At 42.3% G+C, this 25032-nt stretch overlaps 1 protein-coding gene across 5 annotated transcripts in view; it reads right to left on the minus strand.

Moving 5' to 3' along the window:
• Positions 1–25032, minus strand: part of USP48 (ubiquitin specific peptidase 48) — a 91574-nt gene that overhangs the window by 60270 nt on the left and 6272 nt on the right. For all 5 annotated transcript variants that reach the window (XR_006383127.1, XM_044237386.1, XM_044237384.1 and 2 more), the window contains exons 2-4: positions 6565–6685; positions 4756–4912; positions 355–482 (exon numbers count right to left, since the gene is read on the minus strand). Coding sequence is in view for 4 of the 5 variants with exons in the window: in XM_044237386.1 (XP_044093321.1) it covers positions 355–482; positions 4756–4912; positions 6565–6685 (406 nt within the window). In the remaining variant the exon portion in view is untranslated. The remainder of the gene's footprint in view (positions 1–354; positions 483–4755; positions 4913–6564; positions 6686–25032) is intronic.

Genomic DNA, 25032 nt, shown 5'->3' on the forward strand with positions numbered 1-25032 from the left:
TGCCTGTGTGCCCGCTCTCTGACAAATATATAAATTTTTTTAAAAATTAAAAAGCATTTTACTTCACTTCCTCCTACAAACATTCTAAAGAATGCTTAGATACCTTTTTATATTTAAAAAAAACTTAAAAGGTTCTGGGGCACCCGGGCGGCTCAGTCAGTTAAGTGTCTGGCTCTTGATTTCGGTGGGCATGATCTCAGGGCCCAATTGGGCTCCGCTTTCGGTGGGCAGTCTGTCTGAGGATTCGCTCTCTCTCTCTCCTTTTCCCTCTGCCTCTCACCCCCAAGTGTGCTCTTTTTCTCACAAATAAATAAATAAACCTTTAAAAAATATAGAATTTATAAAGATTCTTACCTGTTGTTGCCCTGTGTCCAAGCCCAAGGCTTTAACAAATCCCGATGGATCAATGTATCGCCTGTTACTGTTTTGCAACAAGGCAAACAAATACTGGAGATGCTCACAAATTGTCTGAGGCTCATAATCTATTGAAAAAATATGTTGTTTTTAGCAAAGTGCTACTTTTCTTTAAAATATGTACTTCTTTACATGAAAACAAATTAAGCACCCTTACCTTTATAGAATATTAGTGTTTTATGATAGTTCTAAGAATTTAATAGAAACAAATTAGTAATCATATCTGTTTGGAAGTAAGGAAGCTGCCGTGGCTATCCATACACATCCCCTAAAGAGAAGAGTTACATGTACATCCCAATAGCAACCGCGATCATAGTTTTCTAGTGTCAAATCACCACTGAAATGTTCAGTCCAATATGAAAACCACAGACTGTATTTACCATTCACATAAGATGGCCAGATTTTTTAATACAATCTCATTAATGTAAATTTGCCATGAATTAAGCAAGTGACAGGATTCAAACTGCAATGAATATAATGATGCATTTTAAAATGCTAGAATTTTAGAGTTTATTGAGTCGGGAAAGTATCTTAAATAGGAAAAGTGGATCTCAAAAGCCCCAAAGACTTGAGCATCATCTTCTGTGCAGTCACTACCCTGTGCTGCCGGCTCTGTGGCAACAAGGATCGGCCAGGCCAATGTCTCTCCTTCACCAGCCCACGCAAGGTGAAGTCTTGCCAGCAGAGGGCACTGGAGGGTCCAGTTGTGCCTGCCCCACCAGGCTCCTGCAGCCAACCCTGCAGCTTCCTGCAGCGCCTCCTCTGGCAGTTGCCACCGTAGGCCGCCTCCCCTGAGGCACCTCCTCTTGAAAAACCACCATGTGAATGGCCTCTTAGATGCCCTCTTAGACAACTTCACAGAGGTTTCTGAGGCCCTGGATTTCCCTGTAGACAGTTTGAAGTCGGGGTCCCTACTGAGGAAGCAGCTCCGCACCTTCTCAGGCATCTAGTGAGCCTGCACAGGACACTCTGCAGAGGTCCAGATTTCAGGCCGGGGGCAGGGGTGGGGGGGTGGTTGCTGAGATGGGGTGTGTGTGTGTGAGTGAAGAGTCCTCCTGGGGTGTGCATTTTTGCCCCGAGGGTAGTGGCTGTTCCCTACATCTGCTAGTCCTATGGTTTTTCAAGACCTCTTTAATTCTTACTAACCACTCCCACCATTACTCTAATTTCCTATTCTTGGTGAATATCTCATAACATACATAATTGTTAAATCACTATGCTGTACACCTGATAGATTGTCAACTATAATTTTTTAAAAATCCCTTCCCAAAAGCCTCCCAATATATGTATGTTTTAAAAATTAAAGTCTATCTTGTAGGATATAAAAATAATTCAAGTCACCAGGCTGGCTCAGTCAGGAGGGGCTGAGTTCAAGCCCCACAGTGGGTGCAGAGACCACTTAACAATAAAAAGGCTAATAAGAAGGAAGCTCCTGCCCCTCCCAAAGCCAAAGCCAAAGAAAAGGCTTTGAGGTCAAGAAAGCGGCGCTGAAAGGTGTCCAAAGTCACACAAAAAAAGATCTGCATGTCACACACATTCCAATGACCCAAGACACAGCATCTCTGAAGACAGCCTAAATACCCTCGAAAGAGCGCCCCCAGGAGAAGCAAGCTTGATGGCTATGCCATCAAGTTCCCCCGACTACTGAGTCAGCCATGAAGAAAACAGAAGACAACACCACAACACTTGGGTTCACTGTGGATGTCAAGACCAACAAGCACCAGATCAAACAGGCCATGAAGAAGCTCTCCGACACTGATGTGGCCAAGGTCAACACCATGATCAGGTTTGATGCAGGTAAGGAAGCATATGTTCAACTGGCTCCTCACTGTGATGCTCTGGATGTTGCCAACATCAGGATCATCTACACTGAGTCCAGCTGGCGAAATCGAGATATGAATTCACCATGAAAAACCCTTAATATAGATGTATAAAACAGTAATAATTCCCTATTCTTTCTGTTCAAATTACTGTGTCATTTCTGTCTCCTATTTGGACTCTGAATGGTTTATCTCTTTACTACCAACTGTGACTTTTAGGAAGTCAACATTTCATTTATAAAACAAATGTAAAAATCTTACTTCCTGGGGTGCAAAGGCTTTGCAGTCCACTGAAAGGTATTCAGGTAAGTTTAGGTCTACTCCAACTCTCTTATCCTATAGGTTAGATACTTCGTACTTATTAACTCCTCTTCTGGGACACCTGAATGGGTTAGTTGGTTGAGGCTGCAACTGTTGATTTTGGCTCTTGGGATCCTAAGACTGAGCCCCAAGGATGGCTCTGCACTTAGCTTGAAGTCTGCCTGAGAGCCTTTCTCTCTCCCTGCTCCTCTCTGCTCTTGCACGTTCTTGTTCTCAAAATTAAAAAATAATAAAGTAACTTCTCCTCTGCTGTCTTTCCTTAAAAAAAAAAAAAAAAAAAAAAGATTTTAGAGAAAGTGAGAGAGACGCAGCATGGGCAGGAGGGGTAGAGGGATGGGGGAGAGAATCTCAAGCTGACTTCAAGCTAAGCATGGAAAATGATGTGGGGCTTGATCTCATCAGCCTGAGATCACAACCTGAGCAAAACCCAAGAGGCAGAAGCTTAACCAACTGCACACCCCTCCAGGTGCCCCAGGCTTTCCTATCTGTAAAACAAGGGAGTGACTAAACTAGAAGCAGAACCCAGATCCCATCATATCCAACACAAAGCCTTTGCACTCCTTTTACCGTGCCTATTAAAATAGCAGCAGAAATGTACACTCTCATCAGAGAACAGGTGAGGAACAACTCTGGTAAAATATAAAAATTCATGTACTTAGAAATTAAAATAAAAAAACAAAACCCACACATTTTTAAGGATAATGTTAAAGCCACAATACCCAAAAGAGGCCATGACACATCATTTTATAAAACAGAAATTTAGTTTTCACTTGTTATGAAATTGTCATCTCACTGGTAAATTCATTCTTTAGCAAGATAATGCTAAAAATAAAAAAGAACCATTTTACATGAACCATCCTTTATATATAATATTACTTTAAATACTTAATACACGATTAATCTAAATTTAAATATTCAGAACTATAGAAATAAATTTTGGGGGAAATAATCTTAAGAATTTGTAAGGGAGGGGTGGGAAAAGAATTTAAGCCCTGTGGTTTTTTTTTCTTATTTTAAGTAGGCTCTATGCCCAACATGGGGATCTAACTCAACAACCTTGAGATCAAGAATCGCATGCTCTACCAACTGAGCCAGCCAGGTTGCCCCTTAAGCACTGTGTTTTGAAGCAAAGATTACTGTTAACAAGGACCAAGACTCTAAAGCAATACCCATTGTGTGCAGGGCTGTCGGAAGATACTAGGCTTACAAATCCTCTATTCCCTCTCAGAGTCAAAGACATGAGCATGTGTCCAAACCGGATCACATAAAACACAGCACAAGATTTAGGAGGGAGCAAGAGTCAAAGTTTCCAACATGGAGCTCTCAGACCTATGTAATCTCAGACATTCACTGCCCTCCAAGCCCCAGCTTTGAGAACGAGAAAAATCTGGTCTGTTCCCTGAAAGTTCCATCTTAAAGAGAAAGCAGCCTCTAGTAGTCCATCTCTAAATAGAAAATAGTATCAATCAGGAATAATCATCCACATACTGTACATGAAATAAATAGTTCCAGTAGGAAGTTTGAAACTGATTCTGTCTAAAAACCCTAAATGGGGGCACCTGGGTGGCTCAGGGTCCTGGGATCAAGCCCCACATCGGGCTCTCTGCTCAGCGGGAGGCCTGCTTCTCCCTCTCCCTGCCTCTCTGCCTAAGCGTGATCCCTCTGTCTCTGAGTCAAATACAAAACAAAACAAAACAAAAAACCCTTAAAGGACTATAGCTGCTATTGGTGACTGATTTTGCCAAGGTTAGTAAATTTAACCTTAAATTTAGAGGGTATCAATGAAGCTGGTGTATTTGGGAATCAGGACAAAAGATTGCTTGTGGTTACAATGAAGTATTAAGTCTCCCAAGCTAGGGAAAAGAGTAATGCTGTCTCTGCTTTATTGACTTGATTTTTATCAATTGCTACAAATTAATGGGCAACAATCACAGTGTATTACATGGAGAAACTGTAGATGTAATGTAGAAGAAATAATCGAATGGATTTCCTTCACTTGAATATGAGCCATTTCGGTGCCTAAATAATAAATTTACAGAAAAAAAGGAACATTCTGAATCCTGACAGTATTTACGAAGGACTGACCGCCTACCATGCTCAGCACATAACAAGTCCTCAGAAGTTAGTTTCCAGGGTTTGCAAAGTGCTCTAGCTGGCAACATGCTGTGAAGGGAGCCAGCGCCACGGCCACCCCACTAACCTTGCTCCTCTTGGATACCATCTCCCATCATGTAGTCCTTACAGGTACTTGGACACAAGTACAGTGCTTGCCGCAGCTCCAGGTTGAGAAACCATACTTGAAGAAATGTGTTGACGTAACATGTAGCGCCAAGGTTAGTGAGGCCCACAAATGAGTTCTACAAAAATACAAAATTTGCAATTACAAAATCAATTTCCCTTTACACAAAAAAAGCACAAGAGGAATTATTTTTTAAATTTCAGATAAAAAAATCTGTTACCACCACCAACCAACATGGCATAACCACATAAGGCTCTCTCGGCCACAGGTACTTTCAGGAAAGCCCCATCTGGGTTGGCTACAGGAGTGGAGAAGACATAGGACAGCTCATCCCTGGTCTTCTAGTCTTCTCTGGCCCCTTACATCTAAAATTGAAACGACAGGCTCCAGGCCAGATCCGTTCTGAACCTGTGTACATAGGGTATTCATCTGCTATTATCCTAAAACTGTCAACATTAGGACAGCGACAAAGTAAAATGTCCACAAAAGTTCCTTTCTATCATATAGATCAGGGAGAAATGGAGCAGGGGGAACTGGCTACATACAACTTTTTCCAAAAACTGCAGATTCCTGAACTTACAAAGAATCATTCTTTTTAATAGACGGAGTATCTATATAGCTATTTTGTGAACACCAGGCTTTTTGCTTAAAAATCTTAATGTGTATTTTTAAAAAAGTAAAACCACTGGTTACACATACAATATATAAAAATACAAGCCCAAGGGGTGCCTGGGTGGCTCAGTGGGTTAAGCTTCTGCCTTCGGCCCAGGTCATGATCTCAGGGTTCTGGGATCGAGCCCCACATCGAGCTCTCTGCTCAGCAGGGAGCCTGCATCTCCCTCTTTCTCTGCCTGCCTATGATCTCTTTCTCTGTGTCAAATAAATAAATAAAATCTTATTAAAAAAAAAAAAAACAAAAAACACAAACCCACACACCCAAGAAAGCATGGTAATAACAGCACTATGGGAGCTTGCTTGTTTCCTTGATTTACCACTTCCTTTAAAGAGACTCCCCATGGGGCGCCTGAGTGGCTCAGTGGGTTAAAGCCTCTGCCTTCAGCTCAGGTCATGATCCCAGGGTCCTGGGATTGAGTCCCGCATCGGGCTCTCTGCTCCGCAGGGAGCCTGCTTCCTCCTCTCTCTCTGCCTGCCTCTCTGCCTGCTTGTGATTTCTCTCGTCAAATAAATAAATAAAATCTTTTTAAAAAAAAATAAATGAATAAAGAGACTCCCCACCCCCAGATTTTATTTATTTATTTGACAGGCAGAGATCACAAGCAGGCACAAGCAGGCAGAGAGGCAGGCAGAAAAGAGAGGGGTGGGGGGAAGCAGGCTCTCTGCTCTCTGCTAAGCAGAGAGCCCAATGCGGGCCTCGATCCCAGGACCCTGGAATCATGACCTGAGCCGAAAGCAGAGGCTTTAACCCATTGAGCCACCCAGGCGCCCCAAAGGGACATTTAAAAACGAGTTCAAAATAAAACACACAATATGAAAGCCAACACAGAATCAGCACTCCCCACCCCCTGCCCCGGCAGAATCAGCATTTAAACTACAACCATCCTCTGAAGGCTTGCTGGATTACATGGCCACCTGATTTAAAAATTACCATCAAGAACTGTCCCAATTCAAGCAGTTTAAGTTCCACCGCTTATCCTCAAACTGCAATGGGCTCTCCCAAACCAGTAATAGTTTCTGATTACAGATGTGAAACAAAACAACAAAAACCCAGAGGAATACCCCATAGTGATCACTTAAAAAAGGATGGCTTACCTTTTTTCTCCTCTCACAGTTGGGATCATCAATGTTATGGAAACTATTTTCATCTATTTCTCCTAACCAAATATGCTCGCCAATGCCAACCAAGCAATTCGGATTTCCTTTGCAGTTTCGTCTACAAAAAAATGATTATTTGATTAAGAAATGCCATAGTGCCATAAGAAACATGTGGATTAAAGCTATAATGGCATACCAGATTTCATCTATTTCTCATCTATAAAATGAGGAGAACGGAGAAGATGAAACACCAAGTTCAATCTGTGAGGCTGTGGGAAAAAAGAACTCATTTACTGCTACAGAATCCAAACTGGCAGGACTTTCAGGGAAAAGGACTTTTGCAATCTCTAACGAAACTACACACACAGCTTCCTTTAAACCCAGGAAATTCATTTCTAAGAATTCACCCTGAAGATACACCTCTGAGAGTGCAGATAAATCTGCACAAATAACGCCTCGGTGACTCATTACAGCACTGTTTGTAGCTGTGAAACACTGGAAAGCTGAAGGAGCCAACAGGGGACATGGTACCTCAGCCCCACGGAGTCCTAGGAGACCGGAACAGGAAAACCACAGAAAAAACCTCTACGGATGGATGTAGAGTCTGTTTTAGGATGTATGATTAAGAGAGCAACGCGCAAAACAGTATCTATAGTATGCTATTTCTTGTGTAAGAAAGATGGGGGAGTAAGAACATACACGTGTATCTGCTCATCTGAACACAAAGAAACCAAAAGGTTAAGCCAGAGGCCAATAAAAGTGGTTACCTTCCGAACACGAGTGGGGATGAGGGTAAAAACTGGAGGGGTGTGTGACACGTTTCTGAATATACTGTTCCATACACTGCTGAACTGGGGGGCCTCTGTGAATGTGACACACATGTACACACACACACACACACACTCGTTAAGGATGGGGAGGGGGACCCTGAATCCAACACAAACACATTTCAATTAAGTAACGTATCCACAATGAAGGGAAGGAGGGTGAGGAACTAACCCAAGGAACCTGAATTCAGATACTAGCAAGCTCTCGTAGTAGTATCCTTAGACTAAAGATAAAAGGTAGAAATACCAAATCTTTATGACTTCCTTTTCGTAACAATTCTAAAAAACCACTTTCCTTATATTCTATACTTAAACAAATAAGGAAATATATTGAGGATAAAGGAAACCAAGGTTCGGAAAGTTACAAAGAGAAAGGGAGGAGGAAGAAAATGAAGCTTGTAGTACTGGGTCAGGAGTAACAGACATAAGCCTAAACTTGCAGGTAGACTAGGGTTGCCAGATAAACCACAGAACAGTACTTACTTGACTATCAGATAAATAATAAATTTATATCAAAAAATATTTGTTGAAGGGCGCCTCCATGGCTCAGTAGGGTAAGGGTCTGCCTTTGGCTCAGGTCATGATCCTGGAGTCACTTCCAGTTCCCTGTCTGCTTCTCCCTCTGCCTCTGTCCCTCTCCATGCCCCTTCTGTATTTCTGTCTCATGAATAAATAAATACAATCTTAAAAAAGAAAAAAAAAAACATTGCTTGGGACGCCTGGGTGACTCCATCAGTTAAGTGGCTACCTTTGGCTCAGGCCAGCATCCTGGGATCCAGCCCCACATCAGGCTCCTTGGTCAGCAGGGAGTCTGCTTCCTCTCTGCCTGCCACTCCCCCTGCTTGTGTGCCTCTCTGATTAAAAAAAAAAAAAAAAAGACTGCTATTGAAAAAAATAAAAATATTTGTTGTCTAAAATTTAAATGTAATTAATAGCCTTTTATCAGCTGAGGGTGTATAAGCAATTGTGTGAGCACTCCTAGCAACCAGGCCTTGATTTCTAAGTATGCCGCACTCAAAGAACCCAGGGCTCCTGGGAAAAACAGCTGATTCCACGCTGGCGGGACAGAGTACAAGATGAACATGGAACATCTATTTTGCTATGCCCCCAAAATAAGGATGTATTAAAGGATGATGGGGGACACGTTTAAAGGACAGTTTGAGGGGGACTCCCTGTGGCAAAATCAGAAACAGTGAGAGGCGAATTAATGACAGGATTATGATCTACTGAGTAAACAGGAACCCACAGTGAAATGGATGAATGGGGAATGGGAAAGTCCTTCCTTAGAGAAAAAAGTCAACTGTCAAAGTAGAAGAAAATTAGAAAACCAGCATTAGGCATCCATCAGATTAATCCAAGAATCAAGCAAGCATCATCGATGGATGCTGGCAGAGGCAAGTCTGTCGAGTGGAGTGTAGGGGAGTAATGAAATATCTACATAGTCTCAAAGTATCTTAGCACACGATGTCCATGAATTATGAAAGGAAAGACAGTAACTTTCAGTGAAGAGAGCTGGCCAACACTTCACCAAAAGATCAGTTATAGTGGTGGGTTCCTGCTGCTATGACGGACGGAGTCCCTGGTGAGATGGTCTGGCCAACGTAACAGCCTCAACCTAATCATGAGGCAGCATCACACAAACCCACCTTGATGAGCTTTCTACATTCCAAAAACATCAATGTCCTGAAATGAAGACTGAACGGTCCTTTCAGATTGAAAAAGACTAAAGAGACAACTGGCTGCAGCACACAAGCTTGGATTTTCTTTTGCCACAAAGGATCTATTCGTTCTGAATGCTTCAAAAGCTTAGCTAAAGCTTTATGGATAGCAGTGAAAGACTGAAAACATCACCAATGTCCACCAAGAATGAACTGCTAGGAGCACCTGGGTGGCTCGGTGGACTAAGCCTCTCCCTTTGGCTCAGGTCATGATCTCAGGGTCCTAGGATCGAGCCCCGCATCGTGCTCTCTGCTCAGAAGGGAGCCTGCTTCCTTCTCTCTCTCTGCCTACTTTTGATCTCTATGTCAAATAAATAAAATCTTTAAAAAAAAAATCATTCTTTGGACAAAAATAATTTTTCTCTTCTAGCGAAAGAAGATACAAAGAAACAAAACAAAAAACAGGATTCAGAATCAGGAGAGTAAACTAAAATCTTTTCCTTGAAGCAGGGTAAGGATTTACTAAGAAGATTCTTTTAACAAAAAAATGACAGCTAGGGATGCCTGGGTGACTCAGTCGGTTAAGCCTCTGTCTTCAACCTGGGTCATGATCTTGGGGTCCTGGGATGGAGTCTCCTGTTGGGCTCCTTGCTGTTCCAGGAGCCTGCTTCTCCCTCTACCTCTCCCAAGCTTCCCCCTATCCCGCTTATGCTGACAAGTAAAAAAAATAAAAAATATATTTAAAAAAAAAAAAAGACAGACAGATAGCACTGAACTCAGGTTCCTTACGATGGAAAAGACAGTATTGCCAGCTGGAGTAAAAACATACCTCTCAATAGCAGTAGGTACTCATTCTTTCAAATCTGCTTTTTGAAATGTCAAATCTCCTTTGTTCCTTCTGCTCTTGAACAGGAAAGTGCTAAGACTTTTTCACAGGATTTGGCTGTGGCGACAAGCAGCACTCTCCTATGGCGTCCACCCACACCTCATTCTCAGAAGATGGTTTTTTGTTTTTTGGGTTTTTTTTAAGATTTTATTTCTTTGACAGAGAGAGAGAGAGAGAGCACAAGCAGGGGAAGCAGAACAGGGAGAGAGAGAAGCAGGCCCCCTGCCCAGCAGGGAGCCTGATGCCCATGGGACTCAATCCCAAGACCCTGGGATCATGACCTGAGCTGAAGGCAGAGGCTTAACACACTGAGCCACCCAGGAGCCCCTCAGAAGATGGTTCTTGTGAACCATTTGGATTTTACTCTCCTGTTCCCAAAAGCAAAAGAGAAACATGAAAGTAGGCTCTCTGGGGTGCCTGGCTGGCTCAGTCAGAGAAGCGTGTGACTCCTGATCTCGGGGACAGGAGGTTGAGCCCCATCTTGGGCACAGAATTTACTGAAAATAACTTTTAAAAACACCTTCATTTGTCTCCAGAATCAACTGCATCTACCTATCTCTCCAGGCTAAACACCCTTCCTTCTCTCTCCCAGTCTCTCTCTCTCTGGTCATTCTGAACTTTAAAAAAAAAAAGTACTCTCTCCTTGTCCCCACTGCCCCCTACCAACCCCAAATCTTGTACACTCAACTTGGTGCAAGCTGGCTCCAGCTACAGCCTAAAAATTCCATAAAACAGGGTTTCTTTTTAACTTTGAAAAGACTTCCAAAACCGATGTGAGAAGTTGAAAGCAATTTCATTAATTGCCTCTAGAGTGCTGGCATTGTTTTTTGTTTGCACACGTCTTCTTAAATTAATTGGCAGCCAAATATTACTGAATTAAGTGTTCGGTCAGCTAGAACACCACACCGTGTAGATGAGATGAAGCAGGGATAAGGCACCAGCCCCAGGCAGAACCCATGCATTACAGGTCTCTAGAGCCACACTTCCAGGTAAGAGCCAACGGCAGTGCTTTGCAATAAAAGCATTTAAGCTAATGGATTAAAGCTTTCCACACAGCCGCTAAGCCTTCTGCACAGGAGCCCAGCATTTTGTTTGTTCTCTTGTTTGGAGAAGCACAGAATCTACCTAAAGGGCATAAATCGTGAAAACATTTCTAACTACTCCCAAGCCAACCTAACCAACAGAAGAGAACACCAACACAGAAGCAAGACACCCTACAGAAGAGAACCTCTCCCATTCATCACTCTCCAGTGCCCTGAACGTCACTTTATCCACGGGAGGAGTAGCCATGGCTGTCAGGTATCATTTCTCATCATGTTTGTACCAATTTTCTAATAGCAGAAAAGTGTTTCTGCACACTTATTTCTGTCAAAGTGTAAAAAGAAATCAAGAAGGCTAAGTGTTCTAAGATAAAGGACAGGCACACATGTCTGCATAGAAAGACAACCTGTTTACTGGGTAAATACCCCAGCCAGCTTGACCCATTTATATCACCTACTTGGCCAAAGAAACTACTGCTTAGAAATCAAGTAACTCAATTTTATACATCACAAGTGTCCCTGATTTAATCTGAAAAGTGATGCCACTCAGCTTCTCTGAAATAAACTTCTACAACCTTGTAACAAACTTCTACCCACTCCCCACAAGTCTTTCCAGAAATCCTTCCTTCTACCTACAGGGCGATCAGAGAACCAAATCACAAAAACCAAGCCCGAAGAGCAGTCAGCCTGTTCTTCCCTTGGCTCTGGCCTACTCTCTCATCTCATATACACGTCTACATTGGTTGGTTTAAGAAGAAGGGCCACGTGGCAGGCTCCTCAGTCGGCAGAGCATGAAATTTGATCTCAGGTTGTGAGTTCACGCCCCAGACTAGGTCTAGAGATTTTAAAAAGCGGGGTGGGGGGGGTGGTGCTGGATGGCTCCGTTGGTTCCGTTGGTTAAGCGACAGCCTTCTGCTCAGGTCATGATCCTGGAGTCCGGCACTGGACTCCCTGCTCAGCAGGGAGTCTGCTTCTCCCTCTGACCCTCTCGCCTCTCATGCTCTCTCTCACAAGTAAATAAATAAAATCTTTAAAAAAAAAAAAAAGTGTTTGTTTTATGTGGCAGATGTCTACTACTGTAGACTACTATTTATTTTATGTGCCAAGTTTCCTCTCTCATCTACCCCTGCCCTATAGGCCCTTTAGGCCCTTTTTCTGAGAACAAACTTCCCTCAGGTCCCGTGGTTCTAGAAAAGGACTTCAACTACCACCATTTTTTTTTTTTAAAGATTTTATTTATTTATTTGACAGAGAGAGAGATCACAAGTAGGCAGAGAGGCAGGCAGAGAGAGGAGGAAGCAGACTCCCTGCTGAGCAGAGAGCCCGATGCGGGACTCTGAGATCACGACCTGAGCCGAAGGCAGCGGCTTAACCCACTGAGCCACCCAGGCGCCCCTCAAGTACCACCATTTTGACCCTGAACTTTATAATTGAGAAATCCTTTCCATCTTATCTCTTTATCTCAGGCAAAAGATCTCAGGGGCAAAGCATCCCCCACGGGCTTCATTCTCTCACCCAAGGAATAAGAACTTCCCAAGACCAGCAAAATGCCACTCATGACAATGGACTTCACCTTCATTGCCCACCTGCAATCTCTGCCTCACATTTTCCTTATATAAATCTGGAAGTATTTTTGGTATGTGGTAGATAGTCTTTGAGACCCTAGTCCCCTATCTTCCCGATGCGGGCCTCACTAAAATAAATTCCTTTCCCGTTTCACCACCACTGTGTGTCTGCCTTTGGATTTTGTCAGTGGTGAGTGCCCAAGCCTGGTGTGTCTGGGAACCCTGGAGCCAGCCACTCTTGCCCGCCCCCCACCCCACCCCCGCCCTGGCTACACTAGCAAGAGCTGCTAAGATGCAGCCCCAATCTGTCACCGAAACACAAAAATCTCACAAGATCTTTCAAAGTGAGGGATGTGGGGAAAAACAACATTAGTACCTCTTAGGTGGCAGGAGACACTTCTGGATGGTGTGGGACTTGGGGAACTCGGCTGTCTAGGAAGCAATCAACATGCTGATTTGCACGAGAAGCAGAAACAGATGGAGGTTCCAGACACACTCCCTGGCCCACCTATGTCCCTGCCTTATCCATGACCTACTTGTTTAAACTTCCCTGAATTTTAAAAACAAAACAAAAAAAACTCCTGAAAAAAATTTTTAAAAGATTTTATTTATTTGACAGAGAGAGGACAGCAAGAGAGGGAACACAAGCAGGGGGAGTGGGAGAGGGAGAAGCAGACTTCCTGCTGAGCAGGGAGCCCAACGTGGGGCTCAGCCCCAGGACCCTGGGATCATAACCTCACCTGAAGGCAGACGCTTAACGACTGAGCCACCCAGGCGCCCACCTCTTGAAATTTCTTAACTGAGCTATTTTTCTTATGGCTATGCTAGTTCCAAGTTCGTGTCACCTGTGTCGAGGAGTAACAAATATGAATTAAAGCTTTTTCTATTACCAACACTCCAAAAAAGCCACTTCAGTCTCTCTCGGGCCTTTTTCTTTTCTTTTCTTTTTAAAATTTTTTTTATTTATTTGACAGAGAGAGCGAGAGAGAGAGAAGAGAGAGCAAGAGAGGTAACACAAGCAAGGGGAAGGGGAGAAGGAGAAGCAGGCTTCCCGCCAAGCAGGGAGCGCGCCCAATGCAGAGCTCAATTCCAGGTCTGGGATAATAACCCAAGCTGAAGGCAGACCCCCAACTGAGAAACCCAGGCACCCCTCCAGACCTAATTCTTAAAGTGGTTGTCTCCTCCTCTAAACTTTCTTACAGGACTAGTTAACAAACACAGGGAAAACACTCCAATCCAAAGAAATGCAAAGTTAAAATAATCATGAAAGAGATCTTCTCTTACCCATCCGCAAAAACTCCCCAGTGTCGAACCAAGGTAAAGTGAGAGCCATTGTGCACTCACTGCCAATGTGCTGAATAACAAAACACACGCCTTTGGAAAACATGAAAATGGCTCAAAATATTAAATGACACCAACATTTTCCTTCAATAATTCTACTCCTGGGCATATATTCACAGAATACACAACACTGTGGTAATGAAAAAACGATGAATCCCAATGGGTACTTTTTCCAGAACCGTGTGACAGAAGAACACCAAGTGGCTGAAGTGGTAGACAAGGGACAGGTTCCAAAATGTCTGGTATGACATGCTAAGCAGCTGGGACATGACTCGCCAGCACAACACCTTGGCAGCAGTCCCAGTGGAGGATGACGTCCTAAACCAGTTTAGCGGCAATGAGAATGGAAGAAAGCTGAATTCAACTTTATCAATTAGAGAAAATCAACAGGACCTGGGGACCCCTTAGATGGTGGGGGAAAGAAGGAAGAAGGGGGCGCCTGGGTAGCTCAATCAGTTAAATGTCTGTCTTCAGCTCAGTCCATGATCCCAGGGCCTGGGATTACGCACCTCGGGATCCCTGGCTCAACCGGGAGCCTGCTTCTCCCCCTCCCTCTTTCTGCCCCTCCCCCAGCCTGAGCTCACTCACTCTCTCAAATAAATAAATAAACAAAACATTTTTAGAAAAGGGGGGGGGGTCCTGCAGTGATGCCCAAAGCTGTAAAGAATGAAAATAACTTTCCATAAATCAAAAACTGTTTAGCTGGGGAATGGAAAAACAACAGGCTAGGTATCTAGGGTACAAACCACTGCCTTTCTCTCATACTAACCACAGTAAGAGATCAAAGTTTGAGCTGTTCTGACAGATCTCCAAGGATCTGTCATTTAAGAGTATCTTCCAACAAAATGGAAAAAATTTACAGCCAGCGATTTCATAATTGTTATGCAGCTGAAAAAAAAATTATTTGACTAGAAGAGGGGGTGGGGCTGCAACCCCGGCGGTCATTTAAAATAGCTATTCCTGGGACGCCTGGGTGGCTCAGTTGGTTGGACGACTGCCTTCGGCTCAGGTCATGATCCTGGAGTCCCGGGATCGAGTCCCGCATCGGGCTCCCAGCTCCACGGGGAGCCTGCTTCTCTCTCTGACCTTCTCCTCGTTCATGCTCTCTCTCGCTGTCTCTCTCTCAAATAAATAAATAAAATCTTTAAAAAAATAAAATAAAAAAAAAAATAAAATAGCTATTCCTTTGCTGTTCCTCATAATCTTTTAGTTCCTTAGCTCTTAGGAACATCACTTCACACAGACTGCCCAGGCTTGCAAACTTCCTTCCCTGCTTCAAGTGAAGATCGGACTACACCGAGAAACCTCGCCTAATGCATCACAAACCTGAAAAACAATCTGATTACATGTATAATAAAGACTTACTGGTCTTCACATCCTTCGACCCAGAACTACCATTTTCAAGAATGCATCCTAAGCACAGACATCAACAAACACTTTCAAAGATAATCATCACTATTTAGACACAAGCTACTTGCCCAATCACAGGAAAGACACCAGTGTTGTTTACAACAGAAAACTGTTTGGAAACAAGCTACCTGCCCAACCCCAGGGACAATGTTAAAGGGGAGGCAGCAGAGTGCAGTGAAGGAATACTATGCAGCCATTATAACTCTTTTCCGACAATACTCTGAGACTTGTGACCTTGTTCCAGAGAGAATTCTAAATAAACAGGATACAAAGTTATCCATTACGACTCTAATTTTTCCAAGGGGAAGGGAGTGATGTTTTAATGTTTTGTTTTTTTTTTTTAAGTTTTTGAGGGGTGCCTGGGTGGCTCAGTGGGTTGGGCTATTGCCGTTGGCTCAGGTTATGATCTCAGGGTGCTGGGAACGAGGCCTGCATCTGGCTCTCTGCTCAGCGGGGAGCCTGACTGCCCCACCCCCCGCTCTGTGCCTACTTGTGATCTCTTTTTTTGTGTGTCAAATAAATAAATAAAATCTTGGGGCGCCTGGGTGGCTCAGTGGGTTAAGCCGCTGCCTTCGGCTCAGGTCATGATCTCAGGGTCCTGGGATCGAGTCCCGCATCGGGCTCTCTGCTCAGCAGGGAGCCTGCTTCCTCCTCTCTCTCTCTCTGCCTGCCTCTCTGCCTACTTGTGATCTCTCTCTGTCAAATAAAATAAAATCTTAAAAAAAAAAAATTTTTTTTTAAAAATAAAAAAATAAAATCTTAAAGAAAAAAAAAGTTTTTGAAAAAACTAATCACAAGGGAAATTAGAAAATACTTTGAAATGAATAGAATGTACCAAAAATTGTGAGATGCTGCTCAATTAGTGGTTAGAGGGGAATTTCTAGCATTAAATGTTTAGACAGACTGATCAATCCGTATTTTAAAAAACCAGCCTCTGGGGTCCTTGGCTGTCTCAGACGATAGAACACATGACTCTTAATCGCAGGCTGGTAGTATGAGGCCCACGGGTGGGGTAATAGTTTACTTAAAATTTAAAAACAAAAAAACAAATACAAGCCAGCCTCAAACCATGTATACCCCAGTTCTTAGTTATGACAAATTTCAGGAACATCGAATCAGCAAATGTTGACAGATACTTTACATTCTGATCATTCACAGTTACTCTGAATCCCCTTAGAAACTCGTGTCTATAAAACATGTGAGTAATACATGCGGCGGTACGACCATTCTGCTTCTCTGACCTCCAGTGAGAGCAGAAGTTAATGCAAACAAGGGACCAGGGCCAGTCTGGATGCTCAGAGAGCTGCTGCACTGCGGTTTCAAGCCGCCAACAACAAATGGCCACTAGACAGGTCGCGACACAACAGGAGTTAACAGTAAACACTATCATTTTCTATAACCCAAACCTACCATCTCATAAAAGCAACTAGACTTCACAGGGTGACACATTCTGTCCCAGAGATGCCCAGATAATTATCGGGCCAGAGAATGATGAAATGAAAGACCACATCCCAGGCATCAAACAAGGGCTCATGGCCCAGGAGGTGACAAGTAAAAGGAGAGCTTCCGAGACATAAATGCAGCGGTGGCATCAAGCATGGGACCCCGAAGCGGAGATCCCACAGGACGGAAGGCAGTCCTGTGAAGGTGAAAGTCTCTAAGGGCACTCAGGAACTCAGCCCACGTGTGACACGAACTAAAGAGCATTCTGGGCAGACAGCTCATGGACCCGAAGGCTGGAGGAGCAGCAGAGGAAATCGATGCCGGCTCACCTGCCATGCTCCAAGACCGAAGGAGGTCTTCCTGCCACGGCAGGTCAGCACAGCTGGTGGCTCTGCCAACAGGAAGACGGGAAGGTCAAGGAGGCTGCAGAAGTCAGGGGCTCCGCACACAGAAGACTGCAAATACTGAGATAAGAGCTTGGCCTTCATCCAGCAAGCAAGAAGGAGCCAGTTTAAGGTTTCCGAAAAGAAAACTAATTGTGGGGCGCCTGGGCAGCTCAGTTGGTTATGTGTCTGCCTTTGGCCTGGGTCATGATCCCAGGATCCGGGGACAGAGCCCACATCAGGCTCCCTGCTTGCAGGGAAATTGCTTCTCCCTCTCCTCCTCACTCATGCTCTCTCCTGCTGTCGCTCTCGCGCTCACTAAATAAAATCTTTAAAAAAAAAAAAAAAAAAAGAATCAGATTTTCACTGCAGAAAGATCCTCTAATTATGCTTCTCAACCACAGTGCCTTCTAAGAATCACCTGAAGATTCCACAAGTTTTTCATTGTCAATAAACACCATTCTTATAAAGCTCTTCCTGCTTCTTAGTAAGACATGTTTTAAGCCTCTAAGGTTATTTTTTTTTATTTTAAGTCCTGACAGTGTGTGTGTGTGTGTGTAAGAGAGAGAAAGACCAACGAGAGAATTCAAAGGGGGTGCAGTAATAATAGAAGAGATCAGAAGTGAGGATGGGAAATGTAAGATGCTGGACCAGATAAGAGGTCAAATCAACAGCACTTATCCCTGTTCAGTTTTTGCGTGGTGAGGGGAAAAATGAAATCAGGTTTTTATGAATGCAGCTGCATTTTTTTTTTAAGATTTTATTTATTTATTTGACAGACAGGAATCACAAGCAGGCAGAGAGGCAGAGAGAGAGGGAGGAAGGGAAAGCAGGCTCCCCGCTGAGCAGAGAGCTTGATGTGGGGCTCGATCCCAGGACCTTGAGATCATGACCTGAGCTGAAGGCAGAGGCTTTAACCCACTGAGCCACCCAGGCACCCCAATGCAGCTGCATTTAAAATCTTAAAAAAAAAAAAAAAAGGAAAATAAAAATTAAAAAAAAAAAATGGAAATCACAAATGCTTTGAGGATACTCACATCTAGAATTCTGTAAAATGTTCATTCACTTAACAACCTGATTTCATTTGAAATTCTGTTTCTGGCCAAAAGGATCCAAACCAGCCCATAGCAAACAGGACAGATAAGGTATGAGGATCCTGGCTTACCATGTTTTGTAAAGTGCAGTTACACCATTCTGAGGTTGGATGACTGGCTCTATAGCAGCTTTTCCGTTTGAGGGTCTCAAGGTTAGAACTTCCACCGAAAGTTTCTTTCTTCCATCCTTCTAAGATGCAAGCTTGCTATAAAACATTTGGCAGTATTAGGGGCACCTGAGTGGCTCAGTGGGTTAAAGCCTCTGTCTTGGGGCGCCTGGGTGTTTCAGTGGGTTAAAGCCTCTGCCTTCAGCTCAGGTCATGATCTCAGAGTCCTGGGATCGAGCCCCACATCCGGCTCTCTGCTCAGCGGGGAGCCTGCTTCCTCCTCTCTCTCTCTGCCTGCCTCTCTGCCTACTTGTGATCTCTGTCTGTCAAATAAATAAATAAATAAAATCTTAAAAAAAAAAATAAAGCCTCTGTCTTCAATTCAGGTCATGATCCCAGGGTCCTGGTTATGAGCCCCGCATAGGCTCTCTGCTCAGCAAGAGCCTGCTTCCTCCTCTCTCTCTGCCTGCCTCTCTGCCTACTTGTGATCTCTGTCAAATAAATAAATAAATAATCTAAAAAAAAAAAAAACAAAAAAAAAACATTTGGCAGTATTTAAAAAAACGCACTTTCAGGACACCTGGTGGCTTAACCTGCAGTTAAGCATCTGCCAGGGATCAAGTCCCACATGGGGCTCCTTGCTCGGCGGGGAGCCTGCTGCTTCCTCTGCCTGCCACTTTGCCGCTTCCCCTGCTTGTGTGCTCTCTCTGATAAATAAATAAAACCTCTAAAAATTAAATAAATAAGCATTTGCATCCAAAGTTTTCCATCTCAGAGTAGGTACAAAAAATATCCCCAAAGCAAATTAACTATTAAAACACTGTCAAGGGTGCCTGGGTGGCTCCATCCGTTAAGCATCTGCCTTCAGCTTAGGTCATGGTCCCAGGGTCCTGGGATTGGGTTCCACGTGGGGCTCCTTGCTCAGCAGGGAGCCTGCTTCTCTCTCTCCCTCTCTTGATAAATAAAGAAAATCTTTCAAAATATTAAAGCATCTTCCCCTTTATTTCTTTTCAGTGTTCCAGAATTCATGGTTTATGTACCACACCCAGTGGCATCTTCCCCTTTAAAAAAATTATTTAAAAAGCTAATCTTTGTAACACTTGCCATATATATATGCACATATATGCCAGTCTTTAATCTCTACCTCTCTGAATCTTCGGAAAATTATTTTATACACACTGGCAGCAGAATACAATAAAATGCTTCATGTTTAAAAAAAAAAAAAAAAACAATTAAATATACTCATATACCGGGGCACCTGGGTGGCTCAGTGGGTTAAGCCGCTGCCTTCGGCTCAGGTCATGATCTCGCAGCCCAGGATTGAGTCCCACATCGGGCTCTCTGCTCGGCGGGGAGCCTGCTTCCTCCTCCTCTCTCTCTCTCTGCCTGCCTCTCTGCCTACTTGTGATGTCTCTCTGTCAAATAAATAAATAAAATCTTTTAAAAAAAAGAAAGTAAACAAAGCAGACACTTTACTTACAAGGATGCTCAGAAAGAGCTAACTAAAGAAGGGCAGAGAGAAAAAGGGGGGCAGGCAAATGCTCAGGAGGAAAATGGCTAAATTTTGGGCCATGTAAAATGAAATATATGCAATGACTAGAAATTAGTACTTTTATAAAGTCTGTAATACTCTGGGAACACATTCTTAGTATTAAGGTACAAAGTACCTTTTCAAAATATGCATAACAATATGGCATTGTTTTTACATATATGCAGGAAAATCAAAAGGAATTTTATGAAAATATTACAATCTTGTTCTCTGGGTGGTAGCTTTTATTTGAGAGGAGTTCAAGTCAGCAGTAAGCTCAAATTCCTTAGAAGCCCAATGCAACTATATTTCATTTTAGCTTATCTGTACTTCTCAAATTGAAGTGCACATCAGTGAATGTATAATAAAGCCACAAGAAAAGCACCCTGTGCCATCCTTGACTCTATATTTCAATTAGTTTTACAAAAAAAAGTTAAATGAATTTTTGTAATATTACACAGAAAACAAAAGAATTTTAGATCAAAAGAGTTTTTTCTTCTATTCCAATTCTTTGTTAAGACTGTCCCAAATATAATAACTTTTTCTTAATAATCAGATCATTACCTTGGAAGCTAAGAGAAATAAATGAAGTACAGAAAATTCTCAAAAGTCTCATTTGGTTAATTTTTTTTTTTTTTTTCCCCTATGTATGTCCTCACTTTCCCTTGGAATCACTGCTTTTTCTATCATCAAAGATCTTTACCACTAGGAGTCATTCAACACTCATCTTACACTGATAAGGTCACAGTGAGAAAGAAATCCTTAAATTCTTCCAGGATCCTACTTCCCAAATGACAAGAATAAAATTAGTCAATTCCAAGTGGACTGTGGACTACATATCTCCTTCTGAAAGACAATACAATACAGCTTTGTAGAGGATAATAGAGGATATCTTTAGGACCTGGGGGAAGGTGACGATTTCTTAAACAGAATACATGCAAAAAGCAATAATAATAAAGAAAATATTGCTAAACTGGACTATTCAGAAATTAATACTCCTGTTCATCAAAAGATGCTGTTAAGAGAATAAGGCGGGACTCCTGGTTGGCTCAGTCAGTGCAGCAAGACTTTTGATCAGGTTTCTAAGTTGAGCCCTATGCTGGGTGTAGAGATTACTTAAAAATCTTTAAACAGTTTCTTTTTTTTTTTTTTTTAAGATATTTATTTATTTATTTGATAGACAGACAGAGATCACAAGTAGGCAGAGAGGCAGGCAGAGAGAGAGGGGGAAGAAGGCTCCCCGCTGAGCAGAAAGCCCGATGTGGGGCTGGATCCCAGGACCCTGAGATCATGACCTGAGCTGAAGGCAGAGGCCTAAACCACTGAGCCACCCAGGCGCCCCAGATTACTTAAAAATCTTTAAAAAAGAAATTTAAGGGGCGCCTGGGTGGCCCAGTGCGTCAAAGCCTCTGCCTTCAGCTCAGGTCATGATCCGGGGGTCCTAGGATCAAGACCCATGTCGAGCTGTCTGCTTAGCAGGGACTCTGCCTCCCTCTCTCTACCTACTTGTGATATCTGTCTGTCAAATAAATAAATAAAATCTTTAAAAAATAATAATAAATAAATAAAAATTAAAATTTTTTTTAAAATTTCAACGAGGCAAAAAAAAAAAATTTCAACGAGGCTTAAAAAACAAGGCTTAGGGCGCCTGGGTGGCTCAGTGGGTTGGGCCGCTGCCTTCGGCTCGGGTCATGATCTCAGGGTCCTGGGATCGAGTCCCACATCGGGCTCTCTGCTCAGCGGGGAGCCTGCTTCCCCCTCTCTCTCTCTGCCTGCCTCTCTGCCTGCTTGTGATCTCTCTCTGTCAAATAAATAAATAAAATCTTTTTTAAAAAATAAATAAATAAAAAATAAAAAAAACAAAACAAAACAAAAACAAGGCTTAAACAAGCACCCCACTGGAGGATATGTAAATAGTAGAATATGAAAAGGTCAATTTCATTGGTCAACTGAGAAATGCAAATTCAACCATAAGGAGATAACCATGACACATCCATCATAATGGCTAAAATTAAACAGATTATGGTGAGGATATGTAGAAAATGAACTCTCTCACACAGTACTCAGGAGAGTATAATGTGATATAATCATTTTGGAAAACAGTCTGTCATTATCTAATAAGCTAAATAAACATTGATGACCCAGCAAGTCCTCTTTTATCAAAAATGTATATATATGGGGGGAAAGTGTATGTTATGTTATCAAAAGATACATACAAGAATGCTTATCACAACTTTATTCCGATATAACAGCCAAAATCTGGAAAAATTCCAAAAGACTGTCACCACCAGAAAGGATCAAGTTACACTGTAACACAACAGAATACTGCACAGCCTTAAAAATGAACCCACTACTGCTACCCACAATGTAGACAAACCACACTGTGAGAGCAAATGAAGCCAGAATGAACTACAATGTATAATTAATTGTATACAAAGTTCAAAATAGGCAAAATAATCTGTGGTGTCCAAAGTAAGGGTAGTGGTTACTTTTGAGGAGGAGGATGTTAATGACCAGTAAGAGGCAGTAAAGGAAAGATGGGTGTCTTCAGGGATGTTAGCAACATTTTAATCTTGGTGGTAGATACATAGTTATGTTCCCTTGTGATAATTTTCCCTGTGTAATGTTTATGATTGGTATACTTTTCTGTAGGTAAAAAAATAAATTTTAGTTAAATAAGAACACTAGAGGGGTGCTTGGGTGGCTCAGTGGGGGTTAAGCCTCTGCCTTGGGCTCAGGTCATGATCTCAGGGTTCTGGGATGGAGCCCCACATTGGGCTCTCTACTCAGCGGGGAGCCTGCCTCTCCCTCTCTGCCTGCTGCTCCCCTTGCTTGTGTTCTCTCTCTCTCTCTTTCTCTCTCTGTGTCAAATAAATAAATAAAATCTTAAAAAAAAAAAAAAGGAACACTAGAAAAACTATGAGGAATTAAGAAGGGTCTAACCTTATCAGGTATTTTTTAAAGTATTAAGTAATTGGAACTGTGGTCATAATACAGAGATGAATCAAATTAATAAGGGAAATAAAGTAGAAATAAATAAAAGAAATAAACCCAAGTACATATAATAATTTGTCATATAATAAAAGTGGCCTTTTAACTAGTGAGGGATGACTAGATTATTCAATATATGGTTTAAGAAAATTGAGTAGCCATTTGGCTAAAAAGTCAAATAAAGCTGGATTCCAATCTCATTCTCTAAATCAAATTAAACTGTAAAGGACAAAGATTTGATACATAAAATGAAACCATCAACACTAAAAATATGTGTGAACATTTCTACAATCTTGGAATCGGGAAATCCTGAAACCATAAAGAAAGATACTGACAAATTTGACCACATAAAAATGAATTTTAATGTACCAAAAGGAGGGGCACCTGGGTGGCTCAGTCGTTAAGCGTCTGCCTTCAGCTCAGGTCATGATCCCAGGGTCCTGGAATAGAGCCCACATAGGGCTGCCTACTCATCGAGGTGCCTGCTTCTCCCTCTCCCACTCCCCCTGCTTGTTTCCCCCGCCCTCTGTCAAATAAATAAATAAATAAATAATCCTTAATGTACCAAAAGGAAAAAAACAAAAAACAAACACCAAAGTCAAAAAAAAAAAAAAAAAAAAAATAGGAAAAAGGATCTTCAGCAGAAGTATACAAAAAGTTCTTGAAAATCAGTAAGAAAATGATCAACAATCAAGGACACACAATTCACAGTAGAAATACAAATGGCCAACACATATAAAAAGTAGCTCTATGGTAATAGCAAAAAAAAAAAAAAAGGCATAGGAAAATAACACGCTTTAACTATTAAAGTAGATGTTTGAAATAAGAATGTCTGGGGTGGGAAGGTGGGAAATAGGGTGACTCTAGAATGCAGTGTTCAACAGTACGACCCTTTACCACCTATCAAAATTTTAAATGGTCATCATGCCCTTTTTCTCTTTCACATCCATTCTCATCTTTTCGCATCTTCCTCATTTCTTATCTTTTCTCAACCTAAGTGAAAACATTCACTCAACCAAGATACATACAAGAGGGATGTTCACAGAAGCATATCTGTATGGTATCAAAAACTGAGAACCCGGAGGTTCCCCAGCAGGGAACTGCCGAACAGTTAACACATCAGCCTCCACACAATGAAATATTACATGCCTATTAAAAGAGTAAGGTAGGGGCGCCTGGGTGGCTCAGTGGGTTAAGCCTCTGCCTTCGGCTCAGGTCATGATCTCAGGGTCCTGGGATCGAGCCCCGCATCGGGCTCTCTGCTCAGTGGGGAGCCTGCTTCCTCCTCTCTCTCTGCCTGCCTCTCTGCCTACTTGTGATCTCTCTCTCTGTCAAATAAATAAATAAAATCTTAAAAAAAAATACAAATTACAGAAAGTATGTAGTGTGACATTTCTCCCCTTTTTTCTAAAATAACAATTACACTGATTCTACTCTGCCTTATCTGTAAAATACATGGCACATGAAGGAAGGAACCTCATCTTCTGGGCGGTTATCTCAGAGCCATTCTAGAATACTACACCAAGTCTACAGTAGGTGCCAAAATTATCTGTTGAATAAAAGAATGAATATTTACTCCAGTAAGATATACAGCAGACACTCAAATATTTGAATTTAAAAGACACAGAAAGGGAAAATATATATATACTTTAAGTTTTTATTTATTTATTTGACAGACAGAAGACAGAAATCACAAGTAGGCAGAGAGGCAGGCAGAGAGAGGGAGGGGGAAGCAGGCTCCCTACAGTGCAGAGAGCCCGAAGCCAGAACCCTGAGATCATGACCGGAGCCTAAGGCAGTGGGTTAAGCCGGCAGCTTAACCCACTGAGCCACCCAAGTGCCCCAACAATATACTATTTTAACAATGGTTAGTTTGCCTGAGATTGAGGGGCTTTGACTTTGCACAAAAATTAAGGACAAAGTATTCTCTAAGTGTTAAAATGCTTGGCAGCAAAAAAATACTTAACCATGAACCAGAACAGATAAGGATCCAAGTTTCATGGAACACAAAACTCCTATTTAAACCAGTAAGATGCATAAAATCTAAAATTTTATATTAAATTTGTGTTATGTAATAAAAGAACATGCAATGCAAATAAAACAAGAGATTGCTCATCGGTCAACAACCATTAAAGCTGGGTAAGGGGGCGATTTATGATACCATCCTCCTCTCTGCTTACTATCTATGTTTA

The sequence above is a fragment of the Neovison vison genome, chromosome 2, assembly GCF_020171115.1.
Source record: "Neovison vison isolate M4711 chromosome 2, ASM_NN_V1, whole genome shotgun sequence".
Lineage (NCBI taxonomy): Eukaryota > Metazoa > Chordata > Mammalia > Carnivora > Mustelidae > Neogale > Neogale vison.